We start from the raw sequence: 27980 nt of genomic DNA on the forward strand, positions 1-27980 counted from the left end.
TACATTTCTGTTTCTAAGTAAGGTCAGAGTTAAATGACTGAAAGGATTACAATCAACAGATCTCAGCATGACAAAACTTGCTCCATTGTATATGCATATATCTGTTCCCTCAGTTACTGCCATGAATTACTGAACAAATCTGTGCAATATGTAATGAAGAAAACATTAACAAGAAGGTAATTTTATGACACAAATTGTCATAGAATTATTTTGAGTGATAAGTTAAATGCTTGCGTGTTGACAGTTTAGTTGGTCATTAGAAACACAGTTGTGAATTTTAAGACTTGAGCTATAAATGTAATGCTTTAAAATTGAGATATAAATATTTCACCAGTCTTTCAAGGAATCAGAAGACTGAGTGTGTTATTCGTGTCAGAAAAAACGGAGAAAATTCATCTGTAACTGAAGAATGTTTTCCATTTTATTTTGAGAAATAGCTGGCATTATCTTTAGTTGCATTCTTTTACTGTATACAAATGTGGCACAGGTTGCTATTTAATGTCATCATAATTGAATAGCACCTGGGTAGGAGAGATCAGAGAATCACAGAATGGCTTAGGTTGGAAGGGACCTTGAAGATCATCCATTTATGCTCCAGTTCTTCATTAGGAAGAGATAGTAATTGTTATGTTTTATATTATAATCTATGTATCGGTGTATTCTTGCTACTTATCATTATGCAGTGGCAAATAACTGTATCCACTGTATCCAAAGCGTACCCATTATAGTTTACCATTGATATCCACAGAAATATGCTATCACAGAACATATGGGCTATATGTTAGTAAGTAAATGGAAACACTTTTTATTATTCCATTTCCCCAGTTATATAAGGAGCATTATCGAAAGAAGCTGCACATGGATTTAAATATCTGAGCCAGATTTCCATTCCATTCTTGCCTAAGCTTCTTCACACATGGCCTATCTCACTTAGTATTTCAGCAATGAAAGTTTTCATTTCCCTTATATATGTCTTACCATGTGACTTAACTGATTTAAATGGATTTTGCCTATATCTGGTTGACTCCTGCAAAGAAAAAGTAAGAAAAAAAAAATGGTTCCAAACTTCTTAGCTTAAGCTCCAGAGTTGTTTTTGAAGAGACAAAGTTGCAAATTTGTCTAACTGGAGTCAAACTAATTCAGTAAGAATGCGACATTATGGTTTTTTTCAACATATGTCTTTACCTAGGATGTATATCGAGATATAATTTTAGCTTGAGCTGCAGCTAGTGTTTGTTTCCATTAATATCTGTATGACAGATGATAATAATCCATCTTCTTGCTTGTTTTCAGAACTCTTTCAGAAAATGACAGTACCTCTTTACCACCTGCTGATTCTTGCACCAGTCCTACTAAAATGGATTTGTCGTTCAGTAAGACTGCCAAACAGTGCCTAGAGGAGATATCTGGTAAGTGACAAAAAGTCAGAAAAAGCCTCAATTTTGGAATTGTGTGCTTCTTTGTTTATATATTTTTTTCTTACCAGGAGCTTTACAGCTCACTGAAATAATATTTCTGACTTCTTTTCATGAGAGGCTTTAAGTATATAGAAAATTTGGATCATGCACAGTTACTGTTTCACATGCAAAACAGAACAAAATAGAACAGTTCAATTGGAAAGGACCTTCAAATATCACTACAACCTCTTCAGGGCTATCCAAGAATTAAAGCATGTTACTGAGGGCATTGTCCAAATGTCTTTTGGACATTGATGGGCATGAGGCCTCAACCATCTCTCTAGGAAGCTTGTTCCAGCATTCAGCCATTCTCATCTTAAAGAATTTTTTCCTTCTGTCTTATCTGAACCTCCCCTGGCACCCACAAATTCTGTCATTGGTTACCAGTTCCTTGACTGAACTGATTCTTTCTGTTCTGTTCTGCTCCTTCATCGTTGCCGAAAATGGGCTTTCATAAGTGAGGGTTTCAAGTCATTGTTACTTTTAGAGTCATACTTAATGCTTCAGAACAGCCATGGGAATTATACTTCAGGATGTTTGACACCGTGTTGCATTTAAGACCTTCAAATTAAGTCATAACACCAGAATTGAAACATTAATGACGTAAGATTATTTTCTTCTTTTTAAAATGAATCTTTATTTAATAAACAAGAAAATGAACAAGTCCTTACTATTGTACCTGTATTTTAAGTTAATGCTAGAGCTAATCTGGTACAGGTTCTGTTCTTCAGTTCCTTGTAAAATTGGAGCAAAGGCTTTATTTCCCTTGTTAGATTACAAATGTGAGGGTTGTTGTTGTTTTTTTTTTAATTATATTGGAATAGCTCCTTTAAAGTCAACAGAGACCTACTGATTTACATTAGCCCATGATCTGGCCATAGATGCCTACGGATGCAAAGCAATGTGTGTCATAGCTGACTTCTTCATCAGGATTGAATTGCATTGCAGGCTTGTGTGGGAGTACTTTCAAAAGGACTCTTTGACAGAGTTGTTCTTTTTCTTTTTCTTTTTTTCTTTTCCCTCTAATCAGCATTTTTATTCTCAATATCCCTTTTACAAGAATAAAAGGTGAAATCCTGTTCCTGTGGATTCAATTTTAGTTTTGCCATTTTACTCCAAAATTTTAACACTCAAATCAATTTAGAACGAGTCATGCATTTCTTACACAGGATATAAGTCACTTTAAAATACTCATTTGACACATCAGTCTAAAATTATCTCTCTACCAGAAGGGAAATCAGATGCTCAGGATTTGTGGGACTGCCTTGGCATTTAGCTGATTCATACTGACATTGAGCTTTTGTCCTGGTTTGTCTTACTGCTTTCAAAAGTTCTGTAAGTCTAACATCCCTTATTTTATAAAAAATACGACACCCTGAAGCTTGATAAAGTGTTCCCTGCAGGTGACAAGTGCCTGTTAAAGTTATTTTACAGTAGTAATTCTTTAAGTAAAAAAAAAAAAAAAAAAAGATTCTGAATTAATCCAGAAGTCATATTCTTTGGTCTTGTAAGTATAAAGAGTGTAAATTGAAACATTTAATGCAATTCAAAGGTTGCTTCAAGGAATTATCTACTAGATTATTAAAAAAAAATCAGTTCAGTACTTGCTGAAATGATCAAAAAGGATATCATGTCTCCCGGCCTTTTACTGTGCTGAACAGAGTGGAACAGTATCAAAAAGAAGAAAAAAGCATAAAGGGCACTAGGCATCAGAGATGTTTCTAAGCTGATTATTCAGACTCTGGCATTAGCAGTTGATTGACATAACAGGCAGCAAAGCAGAATCACTGGGAAAATATGGTTCAGGGCTTTTGTGCAGCAGAAAACAGATGTGTGTCACCTGTAATTGGCTTGTAACAGCATAAATGGCTCAGATGCTACATTTGCTGAATATATATTTGTCTGCTTGGTGAACTACCACCAAGGAATTGGTGACTGCCATTGGTGAACCTGCATGAAAAAAAAAAAGCTCTTTCACATGGCTACTGTCTTTCTCAGAAACCTTCCGCTGTTGCTATGTATGAGCACATTCTCAATATCATCTCAGATTTCTTTTCGTAAATTGGTAGCCAAACACACTAGCACAATTTATTTGTAGGCAAAAAGGATCAGTGAAAATCATGCAAGGGACTGAGCATCTGTGGAAACCACCGACAGGCTATAGGAGAAGGTTCATGAAGTGCTGTCCCACCTGTTTTATATTTTATAATTCATCAGTCTTTACTGTTTTTTATGGTACCAACTATTGATAAGGCCAAAATATTAAAGACAAAGATATCTTAATCCTTATTCCTCTCAGTTTCTAAGGCAGTTGGTTTCTTTAAAAGGCATTCCTCTCTTCCATCTCAGAGCTGGTGAAAGAATGGCACAAAGTCAAAGTGTAGCTGGCTTTTTCCACTTATGAGGGCTGCTCTGAAAGTAATGCCTCCTATTTTATTATATTGGCCCACGACCTCAGAGGTGGATGTTGGTGATATGGCAGTTGAGGCTGAACCTTTCCACTAATATTCCGTTCCCTGTTGTTGCCATGTAAGAGATGGCAGCAGAGGGGCTGTCTGACAAAATAGTGTCTGACATGGAAATATATATGAAGCAAAGGTGTGTCTCTAAATTCCTTTGTGTGGAAAAAATTGCATCCATTGACATGGATTGATGATTGCTGATCAGTTATGGAGACCAGCCAGTGGATATGAGCACAATGAGGCAATGGGTGGTCTGTTTCAGTAGTGACAGCAACAGTATATCACTTCTGCTGGTGCAGATTTTTATGAGTGCAGGATGCAGGCTTTTGTTCATGGCTGGTGAACATGCACAGGTAATGGGGGTGACTGTTTTGAAAAACAGTGTTTTTTCTGTATCAGTTTTTTGTGCTTATCATAGATGCTGAAATTTCCATGGCAATAAATAGGAGGTATTACTTTTGGAGCACCCTACTTGCTTCTAGCCTGGGCAAGTGATAACTTGGTTTTACTTGTAGAGCCATGGGACAGGAGGCTGGTGCTGGAAGGTGGAGGAGATAGTAAGGCTGGTGTAGACATGAACACTTGTTAATTGTCCCTTTCTTTGATTGTCCCCAGCCTGCTGCCATAGCTAACTTACCATATGTGTTATGCCTAAAGCCAGTTCTGCCTCTTGGTAGAGCTACTGTAAGTCTGGGTTTCTCTACAGTTCCTCCATCTCTGCTGGGAATGTGTTCCAGCTGTGATCTCAAGTGCTTCAGAATTTTTCCCTCCTTTCTTTTTGGTGAATATTCCACAGCTCAGCAGAGCACTCCCAGATGTTTCAATGGTGGACGTGCAAATCAGCAGCACAGCACACATTGTGTATGTATGTATGTGTAACACCTCCTGCACACTTTGGTGGCAATATTTCTGTATGTAGTATCTGAAACATTTATCAGTTTCAGCTGAAAATTTATTGAAGAAGGATGTCAGTAAGTTAATTATTTAACAGTCCTCTAAAAGTGGTACATATCTGTAACTACAAAGTGTGATTTTATGAAATCAGTGATAATGTTTGATTTTAGCATTTACTCAATCAAAGAGCTGAAAGCAAAATGTCTAATTAAATCATTATTCATGAATTTACAAATATTGGTAAATTATAAAAAAATCTGAAGGATGAAGCAGAAATGACAGTAATTTAGTTTGAGTTATGTGCTAATATCAGTGACAGGATTCTCGTAACAGCATTCAGTTTTCAAGCTTTTATGTTACTGTGTTCTTTTGTGCTCTGAAATAGAAATAGAGAAAAGAGAAGAACAGAGAAATGAGGGGGAAAAAAAGAAATAATTTTTTTCAAGTAGGCTTCACTGAGGATACTCATAATGTTATGCGTTTGCAGATCTATTACATAATTCATTTGAACAACTGCTAATGATGTGCAGAGACTTCAGAGAACATCTTATCTGACAGCAAAAGTTGTCCCAAGTTTATTAATGGTTAAAATCATTTTTATAATTCCTTTTATGAAAGAGATGGTAAATACAGTGTCATGCATTATACTGACTGTGATAGAGTGGGGAAATTCCCTGTGCTGTTCTTTATTTGACCATGTTCCTGTGTGCTGGGTGGGGAACACGGGGTGGTTGGGGAATAATGCTCTGTCATGACATTTGCTTTGTTCTCCCATACTGTGCGGTTGGTTTGGAAAGATTTATTTATTCATTGTTTCAGTTTAAAATGGAGGCATGAGCTTTACAAAAGTATTTTTCAGTAAAGAAACCTGAGAATTTCCACACTGCAGTTTTATGTTTTGTCAAATAACAGACTGCAGAGACGTGTGGTAAAGCAGGAGGATAAATCCAGAGCTCATTGCACTGACAATTTGGTCAAAATGTACATGTGCATTTGCTCTATCTAAGGATAGATCTGTATACCAAGTGAGGCAGTGGGATTCATAGGAGAAAAGTTTGTGTACTTTTATAATTAAGGGCTGTAGTGTAATGTTTGTATACATGAGGGCTGAATGAAGATTGTGTGAGTAGACCACATATAGAGCCTCCATATCCCAACATTTCACTCACTATGTTTTTAATACACAAAAAGAAAGGGTAGGTGCCATCTATGCTCCTGGGGCCCCCACAGAGACCAGCTGTCATTTTTATTCTGGACTTTGTCCCATGCTGCAACTGGACTGTGGTAGGTAGCTCTGAGGACTACATATGCCAGGCCAGTTTTGATGCTCCTGTGTCCAATGTGTCTGTGCAGAGAGCTGAGTGCTTCTCTAGGAGAGCAATGCTTGGTGCTGCCCACAGAGCTGGAGCCCCACTGAGAGCATCCCCACCAGCTGCTGCTGCTGGTGGACACAAGCACGATTGCAGAAACCACCAAGGGCGCATGTGCCACTAAGCCTAGCAGACCATGGGAGTTATGTCAGTGGTGCAGCCCTCCAGGTGTTGCTTTTCAGACGTAATATGTGAGACTTAATCATATCAGGGTGACAGAGTTTTCTTCTCTCATGACTCTGTGGGCTAGGTGGGGGGTAGGAGTGGGCTCACTTCTTGACTGTCTTTCTAGGATTGTGTCAGTGATTCAGTGTGGAAACTCTCATTGCTTGAGACTCTTTTCTCAGTTCTGTGTTTATGAGGGTTACCCAGGAAAAAATGCAGTTTGCCTTTAACATTTTTTAAGAAGTTTCTCCCCCTGTTCTTTTATTTTTCTAATGTTTTAAAAAGTGCATTGAGAAAGAGAAGTGCAAGGAATGCACTGAGGCTTCTCTTTATGTCCGCTTATTTCTGTAGGGAATCTGAATACTTTATAATTCTTAGAATGGCATTTTCAAAGGTTACCTCCCTGTCAAAGCTTCCCGGGTAGGGATATGAGAGAAGCGATATATTGTTACATTAAAAAAATCATGTTTGAAGATTTCTATATAATGTTTTATGACACCAGTTGCCCTTAGATAAGGAAATCTGTATATAGAAATTAGGAGTTTTTTTGTTTATCCTTCTACCATTTCTGGAGCTTACATCTTTTTCCCTGTGAGAAAAGGTATATATTAAAATGTAAAGTCTTCTTTTCCTCTTGATGTTTTATTTAAAAAACACATTTAGATTTGAACAACTTAGTTCAGACATGATAGCGAGTTTCTTTATATGAAAACTACTATTCCATTTAATAGGATTTCTTCAGAAGATTGTGAAACAATAATTTAATCACAGCTTTTTAATTCCATACTAGAGTCTGAACCTCACAGAGATGCAAACAAGGTATATTTTAAGACTAAAGAAACAAAATATTTCCTTCTATAAATCACCTTGCTGGGTAGTTGCTGTTGCATCCTATTTATTAGCTTCCTTATGATCTTAAATTACATTTTCTAATTTATAACAGAAATTGCAAGGCTCAAGGTCCATTTGCAAATCTGCTTTTAGCTTCCTACACAAGGACTGGCAGTGATATGGAAGAAATAGTTCATCATCCTTACCTTTCTGGGAGAATACTAGCATTTGCACTGAGCTAGCTGTGTGACTGTAGCATCCCGTTCAGGTGGAGCTTTATCTTGAAACCTGTGGCACTGTAAACTGGGCAGAGGCTTCTGTGTCTCCGGTTTAATTCATCAGCATGTTTGCTGCCATGGCAGCCAGCAGTATTCGCTGCAGTAGCAGAGAAGAGTCATATATCTGGGAATGCAGGTTGAATACTAAAATGCAAGGAGGCTTGTGCAGAGCTTTGCTTCAGTGGTTAATTTTGGCTCTTTATTGAGCTCTGACGTGGAGGCTGTACTTGCAGTTCTGTGGCAGCCCATCTGAAGTGAAGAGCCGTGCGCTGGGATCAGTCATGATCTGGTGAGAGAGGGAAAAACGCCTGATATAGCACTTGTGCCTAGTTTGGATTTCAGAGTGCAGCAGCCGTAGACAGAGATGCAGGCCCACCGCTCCGATGAGACCAGTGATTGGATGGAGAGGGGAAAACACGGCTGGCTTTTGGGATTACTTCTGTGCTGGAGCAGAGTGTTTGATCAACTCTCTTCTGCTTGAGAGAAATCCAAGTGAAAATGACTGTAAGTACTGCAAATTAATGTGACAGGAGAGAAGTGGCTTAGCAGAGACAGCAACGTAATTTTAAAGAAAATGACTGTGCCTGTCTAGTCATTTACAGTATGTACTGTGCATGTTTGAGCTGTGCTTTTCATTACACGTGAAACGATGTGCTCCCTGGGATGTGCAGCGTGTGGTGCTGCAAGGGTCACCTCCAGACCGTGCTGAAGAACTGAACTGCTGCCCATCTCGGGAATATGAAATCTGACTGAGGCAAAGCACAGCTGGGAAGATGCAGCGATCTGCTGAACTGTCAGTGTTTAAAGGCAAGGAGGTTAGGAGAGGGTGTGTTCGTCTTCAGAAGCAGAAGTCTCTAACCAACCTCACGCTCATCAGCGAAGGGGAGAAGAGGCGACACTCATATAGGGAGAACTGGTTTGGAAATGCCTCCAAGTCCAGCCAGAGTTACCATCAGCAGGAGGCAGAAGCTGGGAGCAAAGGCTTGCTTTCCAAGGCACTCTCGCGCTCAGTGCACTCCCTCTGTCAGCCTGGCCTCACCACACCCCAAGCATTTCAAGCACTACCATCTGCTGGAAGCAGGACTTTCAAGAGGTCTGGAGACCGGCGTACAGATGAAGGCTTTGGGATTGATAATCAGGAGAGGGGGAAATCAGATGATGAAAATGTGTCCTGCACAGCTCATTTTGCTAGCAGGAACTGGGCAGAGGAGGAGGAGGAGGAAGGCTGTTTGCGTGAAGGAACTGCACATCTGGATGAAGATGTCATAATAACGATGCTGGGGGACTTAGAACAGGTCCTTTATACTGATATTTTGGGTAAGTTTATGTTGTCTTGAAATCAGGAGACCCGTGAATTATCACATTTCTGCACAGAGCAGATTTTTGATCTTGACAGTGATTTCATGAGACAGAACTGGGTTTGTTTGCAGTAGTATGCAAAAACAGAGTCTGGTCACTTTTTCCTTGTTTGCTTACTCTTATCTCTAAAGACTGTGAAATGAAGACAATTGTCCAAATCGTTTTTGATGGGTGCATGGGCAGCAACAATGTGTGAATAATTGAGTGTAGTTTTCTTAAGCTGTTGGAAAAAATTAAGGTGAAACACTTAGGTACTATTAGTTCACTCTAAAATTAATCTCATGGCATTCGTTTCCATGAATTTTAAACCAAACCTTGAATTCAGGATTCCAATTTATAGCAAATATATCTTGGCCTACATACAAACTGTCCATTACTGCTCTCCCCTTCCCTCTGTTGATAATTTCATCCATATATGAGGAATTGTTAGTGCCAGGGTTTTACAATTTAGCTCTATCAGTGCATGCCAGAGAGCATTTGAAGTCCGCTGCCATAGGTTCTTCAAAAGGCTTCTGTATTACTGGCTTTACTTTTCATCTCTCAGTGCTCAAAGTGTTCATTTCTAGAGCTTAGTTCTTTAGCTTGTCAAATGGTTGAAATGTCTTCTTGCTTTTCCAAGGTCACCCAGCATGCATCTGGCCTGGAGGCTCTTTTCTGATGGGTGTGCTAGCCTTGATTGTGTTTAAACTCAGGATAAAAAGTTTGCTGTACATGTAATGTAGAAAGCTATCATCTCCAAATGACAATGAAACAAGCGCTCTCTTTTTATGATTAACCTAGTAGACTATAGCCGTATTCTAGAAGAGGTTTCTAGAGATTAGAGGCTTGTTAGCAAAGGTAGCTGAACTCTTCACCTTCTCCAGCTTCTCTTCATCTTTCCTTGAGCAAATCTCTGTTCTTTGTGAGCCTGTTTCCCCACCTGCAGAGTGACACTGGTACTCTCATTTGTGAATGAAGTTTATGTCTAAGAGCAAAAAATTCTCTGCTGCTTATTATTTGAATCCTTTAGTAAAAATCACAAAATTAATGCAATTATTATTCTCTCATTATCTGCTTTGGGCTGTAATTACATGCACTCAAGTTCCAAAATGATTCTGAATGCTATTTTTAAATATTCAATGTTGGTAAGCTTCAGAATAGTAAATGTAAAAGTTTAACCTAGGGGATTATTGATTTCTGTAATGTGCTTTTTTTTTTATTTCCTGTATGTGTATCTCATACAGGAAGAACAAGCAGTGTTTCTTAGAAACTTACTGAGAGAAGCTGTAATGTTTCACTACTAACAGGCAAGAATTTGGGAGGCAAATTTTTGGAATGCTTATGTTTAATACAAATGATGAAGCTACAAGTGATTTAAGGAGATTACATTCATGAAGTTATTAAAATATCTACATCCAACTTCTGTGTAGGAGGAACAGTATTTTGAAAGAAAGTTTCACAGTGTCCTGGTTTTAGTCATTCTTATCCCAGCCTCTTTGTGCATGAAGCAGAATGACTTTTCTTGTGTGCAAAGCAGAGTACTTGAGATTACAAACCATTACTAATATGTAAGGGCATGCAAGTATGGGTTGACTGCATGATGGCAGTGCCTATTATTACAACAGGGTGTCAGGAGGAATTTGGGATCCCTTTGAACCTATCCGTTGTGTCCCAGTCTTTCTGCAATAAGCACATAGTGGCTGTTCTGGCAAACGAGCTGTAGCTAGCTTTCAGAATAATGTATCCACCAGCCCTATAGTCTTCTGTGTGGAAGACTTTATGTACATTAGGAGCAACAGGAAAGTCCTCAAAATGTAGATAATGTCAGGTTCAAGTCAGGTCCGAGAGTCTCACACTCACCACAGAAAATTTCTCAAATATTGTGTTCTGTTATTTATACTTTTTGACTTATTAATGAGGGATACAGCATAAGCCCATCAGTCCACCTGTAAGAGAAAGAAAAAATAATAGTTACTTGTAAAACAGTAGCTATGGTAATGGGGATTTCTGACTGGATCATAACATTCCAGTTCTATCTCTTCTAGAAAAAGTAGTGGAATGGTTTTGATATTACTCCTGTGTGACTGAGACATCAAAAGAGATTAAACCTCAAAATTTCCACCTTTCCAGGGGATAAGAGTGCTACTTTTTATGATGTTATCTGTCTGAAGATGAGACATTCTCTCTGAAAATATATTTTGGCAGTTTGCCATGTAAACATACTTTTTTTCTTTTGCTTTGCAATTACACCTGAAGGCTTTGTTATACTAGTTATTGTGCAATATATATTAAAAAAGACAGTTATTGTCATTGTTGCCGCAAGAATTCGCAGAGTTAGCATACAGCAAAGGACAACTGGCAAGGATAAACAAGGAAAAGACAAAGAAACTGTATATGCAGATTATATTGAGTTCCTCAAATAAATACAGAGGTAAATGATTGTTTTGCCTTAATTTTGCCTGCTTACACCCTGAGATTTATCTTTCTGTGTTAATGGAATACTACCAAGCTTATGATTCACTTCTGGTTTGAGGCAAGGTAGGGAACAGGCCTGGAGTTTCCGCCATGTAAGTACTATGGCAGGAAGATGCACTTTCACTCCTGAAAGTGAATTTAATTGCATTTGCCAGAGAGACAGAGAGCAATGGCAGTGAAGAACTGTGTGCACTGGAGGCATCTGCCTAGAGGCTGGACAGTTTGCCTGAGTTCTGTCTGGGCTTTCAACAGCAGGCTCAGTCTAACAGTTTCAAGTATGGCACAGAAACCTCTGCAAATAGTACATGGGATCCATGCATATAGTGATCAGCAAGGTGCTTGACTGAACAGATGTCTAGCTTAAAACACAGAACTAGTGGTGGTTATTTCAGTGAGTGTGAACATTTGCCTCCTTCAGTGCACACAGATGTCTTATTTTAAGGAGGAAAACCTTGTGGGTGGGCATGCCATTAAGACGAGATGGAGGGTTTGGCAGCAGTACTTGTCTCCACCCCACTGTTTGTTCCATGCCACCAAGCCAGAGGTTTGTGGATGTCTGGCCATGAAATCACTGTGGAATTTATTCAGAGCAATAAAACAATTGGGATAGCACCATTTCCTGAGCAACTACTGGCTGCAGCAAAAAGGCAGAAGATATAGCCAGTGGTGGGGTAGTTGGGAAGTCCTCAAACTGGCACTGCTGCAAAAGCTAGCTTGACATCTACCAGAGCTGCAGAGTATGTTGAATAGTACTGTACATCCTTGGGCTATCAGAGAAGAAAGAAAGGGCGTACAGATTTTATATGCAATAACATGTTTCCATTTACTGCAAAAGTTTCTTAAGTGCCTGTATAATGAGCAAATGACAGAAACATGGAGAGCACGGTAGCAAATTCAAGTTTGTCCTTGATCTGAAAGACTTTATCCTTTCGTCAAAAATTAAAATAAATAACTTAAGTTAACCATGGTTAAAATAATACCATTTCTTTCAGTGGTTTCTCTCTTGTATTTGAAATAAATGTCTCTCTATATTAAAATACTGCCTATTGTAAACCTGCATTAAACAAATGTGGTTTTGATACAACATAAACTTTGTATGTTTTACCCTGTCTTCAAACAAATGTTGCATTTAAATTGTCTTATCAGGTTATTTCCTTAGAATATTTCCCAGCTCTCTTGTCCCCAGACATGCTTCTGTCACTTAGATGATACACCATGTTTTGCCTTAGAGACATCATCTGTGTTGAATTTATACTTGTATAAATCCACATATAAACATGGGAAGAATAAGGATGGGAACAGAATGAGAAATGCAGTAACTTAGATATCAATTTTCATGTGTATTTTATATTTTACAAACGTGAAATATTATAGTGCTACATAGTATTTTGTCTATGTTTAAATTTCTTGAAATTTGTACAATGTTGAATTTAAATTCACAAGACTATCTCATGATGGATGTGTTCAAAGATGAAACAGTTTCTCAATGTCCTGAAAATTCCAGAAATAAAATAGAAGATTTTTCTGGATGGGAATGTTGAATCTGGAGTTAAATATTAGAGATGTGTCTAGTGACTGCATGATATTGTAATTGATGATAACTTTCCATAATGAGGAGTAGGATTGACAAAGTGAGGTATGACTTCAAATTTGTCATGAATGGAGTCAAAAAGAAAGGACCTACAAGATCATCTATTCCAACAGTACTTCTATTGCCATTACTACTACTAAGCTACTAAACCGTATCTCATAGCTCCTCATCCAGACACCTGCTGAACGCTACCAGGGACGGCGACTCCACCTCCTCCCTGGGCAGGCCATTCCAGTGCCTGACCACCCCTTGAGAGAAAAGGTTCTTCCTTATGTCTAATCTAAATCTCCCCTGGCACAACTTGTGGCTATTTGTTGCATCCCTGCTGAAGGCTACTAAATTCCATAATTGTATAAATGATTCACATACTTAGAGTGTTTTGACTTTTAACCCTAGTAAAATATAATAGTAGAATAATCTACTACTTCAGGAACCGAACCGTTAAAGAAAGATGCTTTGAGTACTTTGAAATAGTCTCGATGTTAAGTGCAGACAGAAAAGCTGCTGTAACAGTCATCCTACTTCTTTCCAAACACAGATTTACTGTGGCTTTATTTCTTGCCACATCATGTAAAATGTCCAGGAGGAAAAAGGAGATGTGTAACGTCTCAAGTGGTCCAGGGTTGCATTTTGCTTTGATTGTAGAAGATAAAAAGCCAAACACTCTTAATCTGAGTTTCATTAATAGATTTGGGCCCTATCACAGAGACTTCACTAGAACTTTCTTCAATGTATGTGTCTTTTATTACTGAAAGAAAGGTTTTATTTTTTAACAAGAGACAGATGTGTTTACAATCATATGTATGTATTCTCAACTATTTAACATGATATATTTGTATGCACATGAAATTTATGTGACTTTTGTTTTATTTCTTCCAGGAGAAGACCCTGAAACGAGAAGGATGAGAACTGTAAAGAACATAGCAGACCTGAGGCAGAATTTGGAAGAAACTATGTCCAGCCTTAGAGGGACCCAGATAAGCCACAGGTATGCTGCTTTTGTGTAGACTACTTAAATATCGGATTATAGAAATGTGTTATTACTTGCTATGTGAATTAGAGACTGAACAAGGAAAATTAACTATGACACTATCCATATTGTTTTCTAGACTCCTTCAACCACTTATAAGTGACTTCAGTATATTTTTCTGTCAGTGTCTTATGCAATCATTCACAAAGACGTTTGTTGTTTCATATACACATTTAATAGCCTTTAATAGATATTTAATAAAATTTATTCTAGATTATTTGCAAGCAAACATTTTTATCATACAGATGTGTGTGCCTGCGGACAGACAGACATGCACACACACACACACACACACACAACTTTTTTTTAATACTCCATCCTTTCTCCCAGCCCTTGCTTTTCCTTGTTTCCAGGAACAGGAAAAGCATTCTGACTTCTCCATTTTGTTCTGATAGCACATTGGAGACAACTTTCGACAGCACTGTGACAACAGAAGTGAATGGAAGAAGCATACCGAGCTTGACAAGCCGGTCCACCCCAGTGACTTGGAGGCTTGGGCAAGCCAGTCCTCGGCTCCAAGCAGGAGATGCCCCATCCCTGGGTGCTGGGTATCCTCGCAGCAGCACAAGTCGATTCATCCACACAGACCCTTCTCGATTCATGTACACCACCCCACTCCGCCGAGCAGCTGTTTCTCGCCTTGGAAATATCTCACAGATCGACGTGAGTGAGAAGGGAAGCAGTGATTTGGATATGTCCTCTGAAGTTGACGCTGGTGGCTACATGAGTGATGGGGACATCCTTGGAAAAAGTCTCAGAACAGATGACATCAATAGTGGGTAAGCAGCACTTTCTCCTTCACTACTTGCCTTGAAATGGGTTTTCTGGCAGTATTTTTATATTTTGTTTGAGATGGTAGATATGGTATTGGACCCAGCTAATGAAAAGCAGTTGCTGACAGGCCTGACTTTCTCTGTTAACTGCCTCAGATACTGTCTTGTATACTCTGTGTTTCAAAACAATACTGCAGTTTTTCAGCATTGCGTATCATCAAAGCCGGAAAAATACCTTTTGATGGAAGAATAGAATGGTTATTGTCCTGGTTTATCCAGGAGGAAGACTGAACATTACTTATAAACATATTTTTTAGCCAATCAATTAATGGACTTTGAGGTACAGCAATCCTTGTGATACCAAGAGGGTGACCAAAGTACTTTTTTCATGTGGAAATTGAGTTTCTCTATAAAAGAATTATTTTTTTTCAATTTTCAGTTTTTTGAAGAGTAAGTTTCTGACTGATTTGTAAGTATATATAGTATAAGAGTCTTTATGCTGAGATAACAAAAAAATATACAACTTAGTTTCAAATTACTATTGAACAATTCTTACTCCTACGCATCCTATTACTTCACTCCTGTGTATGTTAAAAGTTTTAAAGCGTTATTAAAAAAAAAGAGGCGTATTACAACGTTATCCATACATAAATTGCTGTTTAGTGTTGCAGAAGATTTTATTTTAGGTGACAAGTTGGCACCTCAAAGCTTCTTGGTGGTTGAGGTTCAAACATTGGTTTGAACAAAGTCCCATAGAGCGAATGGCCTTGTCACCTGCAGTACTTCACTCTGCATACATTTAGGACTGTCAGTCTAATCTTTTGTTTTGAAGTATAGCTATGATAAAAGAATGATAGCTGATGAAATCAGATATGTTACGTTCCTAAAAGGAAATCTGAGTTTGTAATCCAGCCGGTGCCTTGATTATTGTCTCACCTCAAGCAGCACCAAAAGACTAATTTCTAGAAATACCATAACTATAAAGAAAGCAAATTCCTATATCCGTTAATGCACTGTCTCAATTATGTATGAAAGAATAGTACTGATAAGCCTGCCTGGAGCGTAGCATTAGTGGCTGAAAAATTGGATGCCATATGCATGTGTGCTAGAAAAGACAATGAAATGAAGAAAACAAAGAGTAAGTCTTGACTATAGTGCAGAAGCAGAAAAAAGTAATATTGAAAATGTAATAGCTTAATGTCTGAAGACCTTTTATAATAAAGAAAATATAAATTCTGCCTTTAATAGATGCATAGATTTATTTAAAAAGATTTTAAAAAGAGTGGAATCCTTTGCAGTGACTGATGAGTTGCATTAGTTAGCTTATCACTTTGTAGAATGAATATAGTCATCTTGTGTGACTTTTCTTTGCATCAGTAATAAGAATGACTCAATAGACAGTAAGTTACAGTGTGCTCAGTTAATGTTTTTAGGTGTGGTAAATGTTAAAAACAAGTTAATAAGTTCAGAAAATTCAGAATTCATCGAGGCATATAAAGTCTTATCTTCTTCATTCCTCTTCCATTTTCAGTTTAATTACTTTAAACACTTGGGGATAGGAATGCAGCAGTAATTAGAAATCAGTGTGAGGGAGGCCTGTTAAGAGACTTGTAATATCTCTCCATTCAGGCCTTAGTTATAGAGTACATAATCCATATAGACTGGTTTTCACTCAAACCACAGCAAAATTTAATATGCAATTTAAGAAACTTGGAGTGTATTGCTGAATACACCCCTCACTAAATAATTTCTCAGAAAGTCTCAAAATAAAAGGAACCTAGTACCTTAGGAAAAAAAAAAAAAATTAAAGTTATCTTATGCAGATTTCTGATATCAGGCTTTCAGAAATCCCTTTCTGAACTGCAGATCCCTTGGCATTTAGTTAAAAATAAACAAACTAATCCTTTGTGTTTTAATGTACATGAGTTTGCCATCATCCAGATTGCCATCCAGCTTGCTGTCCCAAGCTGTTGGTGTCTCACAGGGCTTCCCTACCGCAGTTTTGAACTCTAAGTCTGGACCAGTTCACATCATGGGGGAGATGATGGGTGTTCCTGGACTGCCGTGTCAGTCCCTGAGTCTCCTGGATTGAGAGATCTGTTGATTTATATTAAATCAGCTCCAGAAGGAAACATGGGGTGAGGGCCAACACTACATCTGGAGCACCAGTGGTGTTTGTGAGCTTTGGCTTGTGCTTCAGATTCTGTGTAGAGTTATTAAAATTAAGTGTTTGTGTACTTGGACACACACTTTGGCTGAAAGATGGATTTGAATGGCATCATTTTCTGGATCTAGGAAAACTTTTGTTAAAGATTGTTTGAATTGGGAGTGAACTTCTGTATTTTAGACATTCTCCCAGCATTCAAGATCACTCTTATTTCAGTAAGCCTGTACATTTGTTTTTTAGTAGGTTCATTGGGGTATGTCAATATTTTTCAGTTACAAAAACAAGAGGGAGATATAAAAATCAAGTCTTTGAGGGCAGACAGTTTAATGTAAGATCCTTCAAGAAAATAATGGAGTGGTCTTGAGAGAAGCTCACAGTAACGCTCAGTTATAAGCACCATTTTAAACATCTCACAGAGATAACTAAACTGTGTGTAGACATTTCAGAAATTACTGCTGCCACTTGAAATTCAGAATTTTTTAATGGATCTCTAGTGAGTAAGCAGCACTATTCCCTCTGTTGAATTCATTAGTCATTCACTATAATGTGAAGTGGTAGAAATTAAGCAAAAGAAACACAGATAGAAACTCAGAAATAGAGTTCTCAGAATAGAAATATCACTGTAAGGGCTTCGGTGATCTCTCTCTTCATATATGAGTGTGTGCATCCCAGCAGGGACTATGGATTTAGGTTCTTAATTTCGTTTCCAATTTAGATGAATGATTTTGTTTGCTTGTTTGTTTTCCATTAGATTTATACCTCTTGCATCTAGTGTTATTCTTTGACAAGACTGCAGTACTTAAAAGGTACTTCAAATTTACAAAGACATTTAAGAGCTTCAGTCTAAATATATTTTGGCAAAACAGGTTACTCTTACCAAATGATCCTAAAAATGAGCACATAGCTAATCTTCCTTCACTGAGCCCATAAGCTGGGAATATTTAGTCTAAGTCTACATCTAATAGCGTAGTCTTTACCTTAAGCGGTTGAATTCCACACTCCATTAACTTTAGAGTGAAACACAGTTGGCAGATGGCTGCATTTCCCACTGATTGACCACACATTTATTTTCAGGTACATGACAGATGGAGGACTCAACCTATATACGAGAAGTCTGAACCGAATACCAGACCTAGCTACCTCTCGAGATGTCATTCAGAGAGGGGTTCATGATGTGACAGTGGATGCAGACAGGTAATGGTGCTTTGCACAGTAAAAACCTATCTCAGCTTTACAGATATTTTTCATCCTCCATACCTGCTAATATACCACTATTCTGCTCATAAGGAATAGCAAGAGAAAGCAAGCTTCAAAGACTAGATGTGTGATCACTGAATATGCCAAATGCTGCAATGGATGGGGAAAAAGCAAGTTTCTTGCAAGGGAAGGGGAATCAGAGGAAGAATTTATTGTTGAATGTGTGAGTGAATATATTGAGCAGCTTAGACCTCAGACCCATAAACTTGATTTCTGAAAAAGGGCATGATTTTTACGGGTTGCCTTTTCAGTAGATGAGCACACACAGTCCCTAGGCAGCAGGGCGCTTGCTTGTGCCTGACAAGTGGGGCAACACACAATTCTGGAGGTGGCTGGAACCAGGACCCTGCTCTTTTTCTCCTACATTGCCCCTGGGCAGTGGGAGGTGGTAAGTGTGGTTATGTGCTACTATTTCTGCAGCGTGAAAAGAGACATTATCATACCCACATACACGTATACATAGGTGTGAATATAAAAACGTATTCCCACTAGTACTTCTGAAAATCCTGCAAGAGTTTTCTTTTGGCTTGTGTCCATCTATGGGAAATACAGATCCGTAACCTAACTTTTGCAGAACTTCATCATCACAGAGCTGTCAGCTCTGGGGTTTTGGTCAGACAATCACAGAGATAAGGAGCAGCTGTGAAATTTGGCAGTCTTCATATTTAGGGGTTTAGTCCCATCCTTTCAAAATCAATGTTTTTAATCAAGAAGGGTTGAAAGGTTTGTGGAGCAGCTTTGGTTTTGTAGACCCAGCAAGCTAGTTGAAGCTTCAGAACGATAATCTAGATATGATATTATTTTCACTTCACCCAGTTTTGCAGTGAAAATATATCTATGACACAAGTCAGGAATAGTCTGTGTTAGTTAAACAATAGATGCAGTGCAGTAGGATAGATAACATAGTTTTCTTCTAGAGATTCCAGTTACTTAAAATAAAGGATTGCTTTAGCTGACTTAACACTTATTGACCTTGAAGATAAAGTCAATTTTAGATGGTTTGTGTTGGTTATTTGGAACACAAGCTGTGATGCTATGCAAAGACCAGAAAAGTGTTAGTAGGCGTTTAAGAAAAATAAGTTGGATAGAACTCAGGCAGTAACAGAAGGAGAAAATGAAATGTGGGCAGGAGAGACTTTTGTGAGCTCTGTATGTGAGAACAAGAACCTTAAGCATAAAGTGGGAGAGATGGTGGACACTTTGGGAGTTAGGAATCCAATAATTAAAGACAGAGAACATTGATAATGCCTACATTTTTATGTTTGTCTATATCTAGTTCATTTGGGATGGGAAGTTGTTAGAGATCTTAGAATTATTCACAACCAGATTTCAAACCACAAATTTTCCTTGGAAAAAGGAAGTCCAAATTTAGGGATTTTAAAATTTTCTTCTCATTCTTCCTACCTTAAATGCCACTCAAAGCCTTTGTGCTTATTTTTCTTTGATGTGTTATTTAGTAATGTATGTGTTAATTTGTTCTGTATAGTGTGCAATTATGTATGTTCTGGATGTGAAAATACAAAGAGGCTATCAGTTCTCAATTAATGAGGTTGTCCAGTATTTGCCAGTATATAAATCTGTTTTGGTTTGTTTATACAGACTTATCACAGTAGTTAAAAAATATCATGCCCAAAACTACTATGTTGTGTCTGAGCCTTTCATCTCTGAGTCTTTTTCATGTTAGATTTTGAAGCAGAGAGTTCAGAATCGTCAGGAGATTGTTTTGGGTCTTGAGTGAAAAGCTGACCAGTGTTATGCAAGATGCAAAGCTTTTAAAATATTGGAATTCATGCATACTTATGGAAGAGTTATTTGATCTCAACAACTAAAATTTGCATATATTCGATCTTCACTGTACATTCTCAGACTGCTCTTGACATTAGTAAACTGCATGAGCAGTCCTCAAAGTAAATTTTTTGAGGTTAAAGCCTACAGTTGTGAAGTCGGATTTACTTTGTACCGACAGTTTACCGTTACACAAACAACGACAGCTTGTGCTTGTCCGGACCCTCCTTTAAATGGGATGCCATATTACATGCCATTTATTATCATGTAATTAAAAACTTAATCATAACGCCTGGGATGAGGAATTTAAATTAAAGATTAGACTATTTTGCCATTTTCTGACCTTTCAGTGCTTGATTTTTAGAACCTTAATCATCTTTGACACTTTTTTTTTTTTTTTTTTTTGCATATAACTGTATAAGAAGCAACAAGAGAGTGTTCAGGAAGTGGGAAAAACTCAAGTATTGTTATGAGTTTTGATGACAGCAAAACATATGCTTGCCAAAAATGAGTCACAAAAAAATTGTTCTAGGTCATTTAATAAAACCATTTATTTTGATCCGAAGCATATCACATTTATATGAAATCAAATGAAAAAGCAATATAGAAATTGCTGAGACTCCTGCTTTGTTTGAAAGGAGATGTTTTGAACCTTCACAACAGTGCGGATACCTGAGATTCATTATCATCTCAGGTAGCTTTTTACATATAATTTTTATACTCTGGAAAGTAGAGGGGGGATTATTTCAGGGTTCCAAGGTATTCTTTGCCACTAGTATGATGAACTTCCATTGAAGAACATTATTCTATTTTCTGTTGGCCAGATAGATATGGGAACAACATTTGCATTTTCTCTATAGTATCATTATTATAAGCCATTTTCATAGTTGGCAGGATTTGCCCTGCCCTTTCTGTTGTAAAAGATTCTGCTGGCATCTCTGTGCAGGGAGAAAATAAATGATAGGCTGCAAATACTGATTTACATTAGCTGGCATCCAGGGAGAGAAACTATCTGTCCATCACTACAGCCAGCAAGTTTTGCTGACAGCAGCTCCATGTTCTTCATGAAAATTCATCTTAGATTTTCTCTAATGACCTAAACTGCAGCTCCTGCTTACATTTTACAAGTTCTTTGTTTTTGTGAGCTGACAGTACAGTATTCATCAGATAGGTGGGCTGATAATAGTCCTAAGAGTAATGCCATTTTTGGGAAATTTATACTTTCAATCTAATTCTCATCTCATGAAAAAGTCTGGAATAATTCATTAAAATTAAGGGCATAATCTTGTGTTAAAAGACAATCAGGTCTCCAACTTGATTGCACTCTTAAGTTGGTTTCTGATAACACCTGCATTTCTGCTTATTTGGTGAGTGCCAAAAAGCAAAGTGTTCAAGGATCTCCTTTTGGAAACATAGCATGAGTAAACTCACCCAAACAATAATATTAAAGTGCCCTTTGAACAACTTCATAAAAAGTTCAATGCATGAACATGACATAAGCTCGGGCTCAAGTGTTGCTTGCATGTTGCTCTGGAAAGCAGATCGCCGTAGAAAGGAATACAGAGTGGTTGTTTGTTCTGGGGAAAGAATTGAAATGGTTCAGTAAAAGGATGAAGGGAACTGGCACATGCCAATGGTTGGATCTTCTTCTCTTGATTTTTTTTTTATTGACATTTGTCTGTAGGTACCTCTTCCTTGTGAGTTACCTTCCTTCAGATACCATAAAAAATTTAGTTAGAGAGCAAGACAGCTTGTTTGCAGTGAGCGTAACTAGGGGTGTGTTTGGGAGAGTTCTCAGTGGTATGGTATTACTTTTCATTTATTCTTCTGTCTTCCTGCTCTACTCTCTATCATTTGCCCTCTGGGACTCTTAGAGGGAGTATTTAAGGAACATTCTTGGAGTTGAAAACCTTTTTCAAAGTATGATGAGCCAAAGGAGATTAAACAGAACCACACAAAATGAATTATATTCTTGGAAAGAGTAAGGTTCATTGAAAAGTAAATAGTAGTAGTTCCAAACCACGCTGTATTGTCCATAAAAGCTGTTAAGGAGGCCTAATGAAGCCCTTCCAAGGAGGATATATAACTCTTCTGAGTTCAGTCACATTGTCCTTCCACACTCAAACCTGTTGAATTTAGCACGCTAGTAAAAGTCACAGATTTCTTCATTTTCACAATGGTTAAGTTATGCTGCTATTTTCTCCTGACATCTCGACTGCACTTTTTTCTTCTTTTCCTTGGACAAAGCCAAATCTGTAAAGGTAGCTAGCGCTGCTTAGTGTGATTTTATCGTGACCTGCTTTATGACTTTGCTGTTACATTGAATCTAAGCCTGCTTTTGCATGATTTCAGAGTTCTTGTGCACAGGGAGCCCTGAAAATTTTTCCACCATCTGTCACGTGTGTAGGAGATTTGGCAGTTAGCTCAGATGCATTCAGGCTGGTCTGCTTGTTCTCAGCCAAACCATAATCACCGTAATACATTATTAATTATAATAAAATAATTCCAGATTTTGCTTGAGGTTTACTAACTTCCTGCATGAATTTCTGTAAGTCTTCTTATGGTGTTTGTCAGAATAGATGAACCTTGAGGTGGAATATTGTACTTTTGGGAAAGGATCTTCAAGGTATTGAACTGGGAGCCCTGTTTCATGGTAGTATCAGAAGAGGCCAAGAGACACCACGAAGTAACCTTAAAATCCTTAAAATCAAATGGAATATGATGCCCAGTCTTGTACTGGAAAATTCTGACATTAGAGTGGAATTGATTGTGGTGTTTTAGAACTTGACTCCTTGAGAGGTAATATAAAGCATACTTTATATTATCTTCCTGTCCAGTTACTTCTGTGAAATATCATGTATGTGAGCACTGTGCTAGTATTGCGTGGCCTTCAATGTGCCCCTGCAGTTTGGTGTTGATGTGATCACTCCTCTGCTGTGTTGCCACTGTTACCTTTCGCTTCTAGAATTTACTGTGAATAGTTAAAAGGAAATGTGTATTCCATGGCATTTGTGTTCTTCACTGTCTGCACACGTCCAACCTGCCCTTCCATCTCCTAACGTTTCAGCTCTATCCAGCTCTAAGGATCAGTGCCAGTGGAAATAGCACAAATATTATCCTGTAGAAATGAAATAATAAATCATAAAATTGACATATACACCTCTATATATACGCCAGTCGTCTTTTGCTGTAAATCTATTGCACTGTGGAAGGCTTCCTATACATCTGCTGCACCTGTCTTTATTACTTAGTGTGCCTGGGAATGCTGTGCTGAGGTTGGGGCTTAAACTAAAAAAAGTGGTTATAGACCTTAAACTTAGCATCATTCATCCAGTTGCGTGACCTGTTATAACTTTCCTGGCTGTGATTTTACAGTATTAGTAGGTCCTTAGGACACTGAAATAATTATAAACATCTATATTTCACTGTTTCTGCAATTATTACTCAAATATCTCAAGACAGCATAATTAAAGTATGCCTCTTGTGGAGCAATTTAAATTTAAAGCTCTGTTTTTGCTATTGTTGCTCTCTTCTATCCTTTTAATCTTGTATAATTTCTTTTCACAGCTGTTACTGTTAACATTTCCCACCATTTACTTTTATTATTCTCGAATGATCCTGCATTTTCATAATCTCTGGTGTAAATCTTTCCTCATTTTGGCATCTGTTAGGCTATCAAGAATGTTACTAGTCAGAACTATCTATTTCAGTACATAATTCTTTTTTTTTATGTTTCTGCAAAATAAGGACACTAAATTTAACTACCTACAGTATAAACACATGTGCATCCATGCATGAAGAATAGAATAATTATATCAAAAAGGAGTGCTCCTGGTTTTTTGGCTCATTTTATTTTAAAGTACTTAGGATCCTTTGAGAATAAGTTCCTTATTTTATAACACAAAATTAAAATTCTCAGTAATATGATTTTGTACAACATTATTAATTTAGAAAGAATTGCATTTGAATTGAGTATGACTTTATTTCTGATCATGCTTCCAAAAGTAAGGATTTGGACAATATAAGGTAAGCAGAACAACTGGACTTTGATCTTGCTTTGTGAGGTTGTCCCCTTCTTTAGTTGCTTTAAGTGTCTGTGGAAGTTGCCTACAGAACTGCAAACCAGAACATGGAAGCACTTAACAGCTGTGTAAGCTGTTAGATTGGATATTTTATTAGTATCGGTGGCATAAAGTGCATTGTTAGCATGCTGTCATTAGTATGTTAAACTGTCATGATCCTGCATCATCGTGTCTGCAGAAATGTTTATTTACATCCAGCTTACATAAGGAAATGACATTTGGAAATGCAAGAACAGTGCATGGCAGATGCTTACTTTAAAACAAGAATGAGCTGCAAGTGTTTACATGGAGTGAATGACAAATGAAGTTTTCTGTTCTTTCTTTTTTTTGTCAAGTGGCAGAAAGAGGGACAATATCGACTAATTTCAGTTTTGTGAAAAAGGGATTATTGGAAGAAAGTTTTTAGACTTACAAAGAATGGAAGTGAATTACATTCTCATGTGGTGCTAAATGAACTGAGCATATGATTTTCTGTAGAGCCATTAAACTGAAGGGTGTCTGTTTACAGCTGACACATATAACTTTTTCACAAATCTGTTTCTTCAGAGTGGGTGGTGTGGAGCTGTGCATTAATGTCGTGCAGTCTTTATTTCTGCTCATCTCCAAGTTTTGCTTAGATACTTAAAAGTTATTTGAAACGAGGCTGGACTTAACATATTTTAAGAGATTGCTATTACTTTCCCTGCAGGAAAAATGCAGATGGTTTATTTTGATTGTAATTTACTTCTGAGGAGAGTACCAGTGTATTTAATAGTAATATTATTTAATAATAACAACCTAAAATGCATTTTCCAGTTTCTGTAGCAGCGTGATTTTGGTTAACTACTGTAGTTCACCACTGTCAGCAAAGACTATCATACTGGCTCCCTTGTGTTAGAACAAAACACGGGTAGCAAGATGTAAATCATGACCCAAAATACCTAAAACATAAAATCAAAGAATTTGCATCTCCCATGTGATGCATATTTGAGCCTTGAAGTCAAGAAGCGTATGATGTTCTTTCAGATGTCTTGATTTGGTTATTTGGTTGATGGCTGGAGGAAATAATGTTGTAATTTTGTTCTCCTGCCTACCTATTTAAAAACAAAACAAAACAAAGAAACTTACTGAAATATGCAATGAAGTAATTCCAATTGAGGTTACAGTTCAGACATAAAAACATGGCATGTTTTAGATATAATTCATGAAACCAGATATAAAAATTGTAATTTTGAGAATTTAGTATTGGAGAGGGAGCAATTTGTGATCACTTAGCTGTCTTTTGTTCTAATTTTCAGCAGAGGGACTTAGTTCCTCATGGAATAAGCTATTCTTGTTTACTACTTAAGTCATTTATTGAAGAACTGTTTTTCTGATTGCTTCTTACCAGATTGAAATACTTTTTCATACGCACGTTTGACAAACATAATTGAAAAATTAAGAGAATATTCCAATTAGCACTTCCATAGAAAGCAATTCTTTTGAAATGCCACAAAAATCCTTTGCTTTTGATTTATTAGTGGTAAGTTCACTTTAAAGATCATTTGGATTTGGCATCTTCAGCAGAATGATGAGGAAGAAAAAAAATGGAGATAACGTTAATTTAAGCTTAGCATCCCAAGGATGAGAGTGCATATTTACTTCACTTGTGAGGACGCCTGCAGTGTGGCAGGGGAAACCACAAGCTTTTGACCCTTTCAATTGCAGTGTGCTAATCTTAGTTTAAAGCAGTGATGCTATCTGTCTTGTGGTGATGTTCAATCTATTTTGTATTGGGAACTGCATTGCAAGGTAACTTCATCAGTAGTGTCTAAAAAAGAAGACTGGAATCTAGTTGAAATCTGATTATAGGCTGTTTATGATCAAACAAAATGAAGAGAAGGATGTATCAAAAGCCAGGCAGGTTGAAAAAAAAAAGTGGGAGTCTTTTTATTTCCAGAGGAAGAAATGGGCTGTCATCCCTGTGAGCTGGCTAAACAGGTTGTTCAAAAGGAGAAAGCATGGAGGATAAGTTGGAAAGGATGCAGCAATGGCTGCAAAGCAACCAGCCAGAGCAGCAAATGCTCCTTGCTGCATGATGCCTGCTGTCGAACTCAACGCCTGCTAACCTTTCTAATTGTAAAAACAAACAAACAAACAAACAAAAAAACCTCCTTTGTGTGTGTGTGTGAAGATTTTGCTTATAAACCTTAAGTATCACTTCTGAGTCTTCTTGTGATGGGGAGAGTAAGAGACGATCCTTCCCCTCCTATCTGTTCTTTGACTGCTGTTGTGACAGCCTCAGCTGCTTACAGGGAAACGGTGCAGCGATGTGCTTAGAGTTTGTTTTCTTTTGAAGTTACAGCACCAATCTCATCTGTACCTAATTGCTAAAATATTAAGTCTTCAAAGATCTCTTTTGTAAACAAGAGATTACTATAACTATTTAAGCATGATCAGTTGTGTAAACTTTAGACTGAAAGCCGCAGTACGTTTTGCAAATCAAGTTTTGTACAAAAGAATGCAATATAGCTATAGCAGATTAAATGGTGTAAACTATATTATTTAAAAAAAAAAAATAAATAGCTTCTCCTCATTTAATCTTATCTGAACAAATATTTCCTTAATCCATTGCTTGTGTACATCAACTTTTATCTCCAGTGTTTTAAACTTCTTATATTTATTTTGGATGTATGTTTTTCTAGATCCATTTCGCACTGTAGAATAGAATGTAAAATGGCTGCAAAAGCTGTTAACTGCTGTGTAAGTAAATTCAGGAAAGCAAAAAATTGCTTTACTGAAATATAAAGGCATATATGGCTTTGAAAATAATTGCATTTCCCTGAGAAATACAATAATTGACAGAACAGATATTCTTCATTCCTCAAGGTGTTTTTTTTTAGAAATAAATCTTACTGAGACAAGCTGGAATGTTTCATATTTTATTGTTACAATTTTTTTTGTGAATTCCTCAGGATATCATGTTAAAGATGAAATTCAGATATTTCAAATCAATGAGATTTCAATTGTGTTCTGGAAAAAAGACTGCAGAGACAGAAAATACGAATCTATGTATTACCTATCTTCCAATTGTTCATTAATTAACAGATTAATATTGCTAGCCATTGCCTGAAATCTGAAAATATGTTTATTCGGATTTGAAATACACACTCAGTTTTAGGAGTAAGATCATGAAAGTTAGGAACAAGCCACGAGAATTAAGGTGAGCTGTGCTTATCTTAATTTTTGAAATCAAATCTTGATGTTTCTATTAGATATTTATGCCAGATTCAAACACCAAAGTAGACTGAATTTAATGAATGATCTGTATCTGGTGTAACTGGAAGAAAGGTAAAGCTTTATGAGAAGCAAGTGATCAGTAACAGTGTATAATCTTCATAACTTGTGAACCATTGTCTGGAAGCTCTCATCTTTTCATTGTCTACACCTAAAACATAACTAGACAGCTAGCTTTTAGCTTATGTTAAGATGGAGCACCCTTCTTTTGAAGACTGAAAAAAAAGATGGTTTTTTTATTTGTTTGTTTTGGCTTGGTTTTGATTTTGTTTGGTTTTCTCCTAAAATAAAAGAAATTCTAACGATGCACTGAAGTGATGTGACAAACCTGTATGTACTTACATCAGCCACACAGTCACAGCATGACATGACAGTGTCATCCAGGGGTCATCCCTTAGTAGAAGGAATTGCCTTTCAAGGGATTTTAGAATAGCTCCATTTTAGGAAAACCAGTTTCTGTACAGAAAAGGTATTGAAAGAAAATTCAATGTTTCTTTAAAGATAAAAAGTTATTCTTTTTCCTCTTCAGTAAAAATCATTCCCCTTCATGAAAAGAATTGCCTCAGTATGCCATATATGACCGAAATCTTTTTGATGCTTAAGAAAAAAAACAACACTGAATTGGCTCTATTCTATATATTTCCCCTTTGTTCAGGATAGAAAGAAGTTTATGATCTCCTATCTTGTACATCTTTCTTTCTCTTTCTTTAATCATTTAAATTAATGATAAAATAATACTCTCAAGAAATGGATGAATATAAAGTGGATAA

At 37.2% G+C, this 27980-nt stretch overlaps 2 protein-coding genes across 12 annotated transcripts in view; both read left to right on the forward strand.

Moving 5' to 3' along the window:
• LOC100539795 (neuron navigator 3) overlaps window positions 1-27980 on the forward strand; it is a 398436-nt gene that overhangs the window by 282423 nt on the left and 88033 nt on the right. For all 11 annotated transcript variants that reach the window (XM_031553711.2, XM_031553705.2, XM_031553709.2 and 8 more), the window contains 4 exons: window positions 1294-1409; window positions 13741-13849; window positions 14287-14670; window positions 17906-18025. In XM_031553711.2, coding sequence (XP_031409571.1) covers window positions 1294-1409; window positions 13741-13849; window positions 14287-14670; window positions 17906-18025 — 729 coding nt within the window. The remainder of the gene's footprint in view (window positions 1-1293; window positions 1410-13740; window positions 13850-14286; window positions 14671-17905; window positions 18026-27980) is intronic.
• LOC146545257 (neuron navigator 1-like) lies at window positions 7354-9704 on the forward strand. The gene has a single exon (XM_085221728.1). The coding sequence runs from the start codon at window positions 8231-8233 to the stop codon at window positions 8792-8794; it is 564 nt and encodes a 187-aa protein (XP_085077854.1). The 5' UTR covers window positions 7354-8230; the 3' UTR covers window positions 8795-9704.

This window comes from Meleagris gallopavo, chromosome 1, assembly GCF_905368555.1.
Source record: "Meleagris gallopavo chromosome 1, MGAL_WU_HG_1.1, whole genome shotgun sequence".
Taxonomy (NCBI): Eukaryota; Metazoa; Chordata; class Aves; order Galliformes; family Phasianidae; genus Meleagris; species Meleagris gallopavo.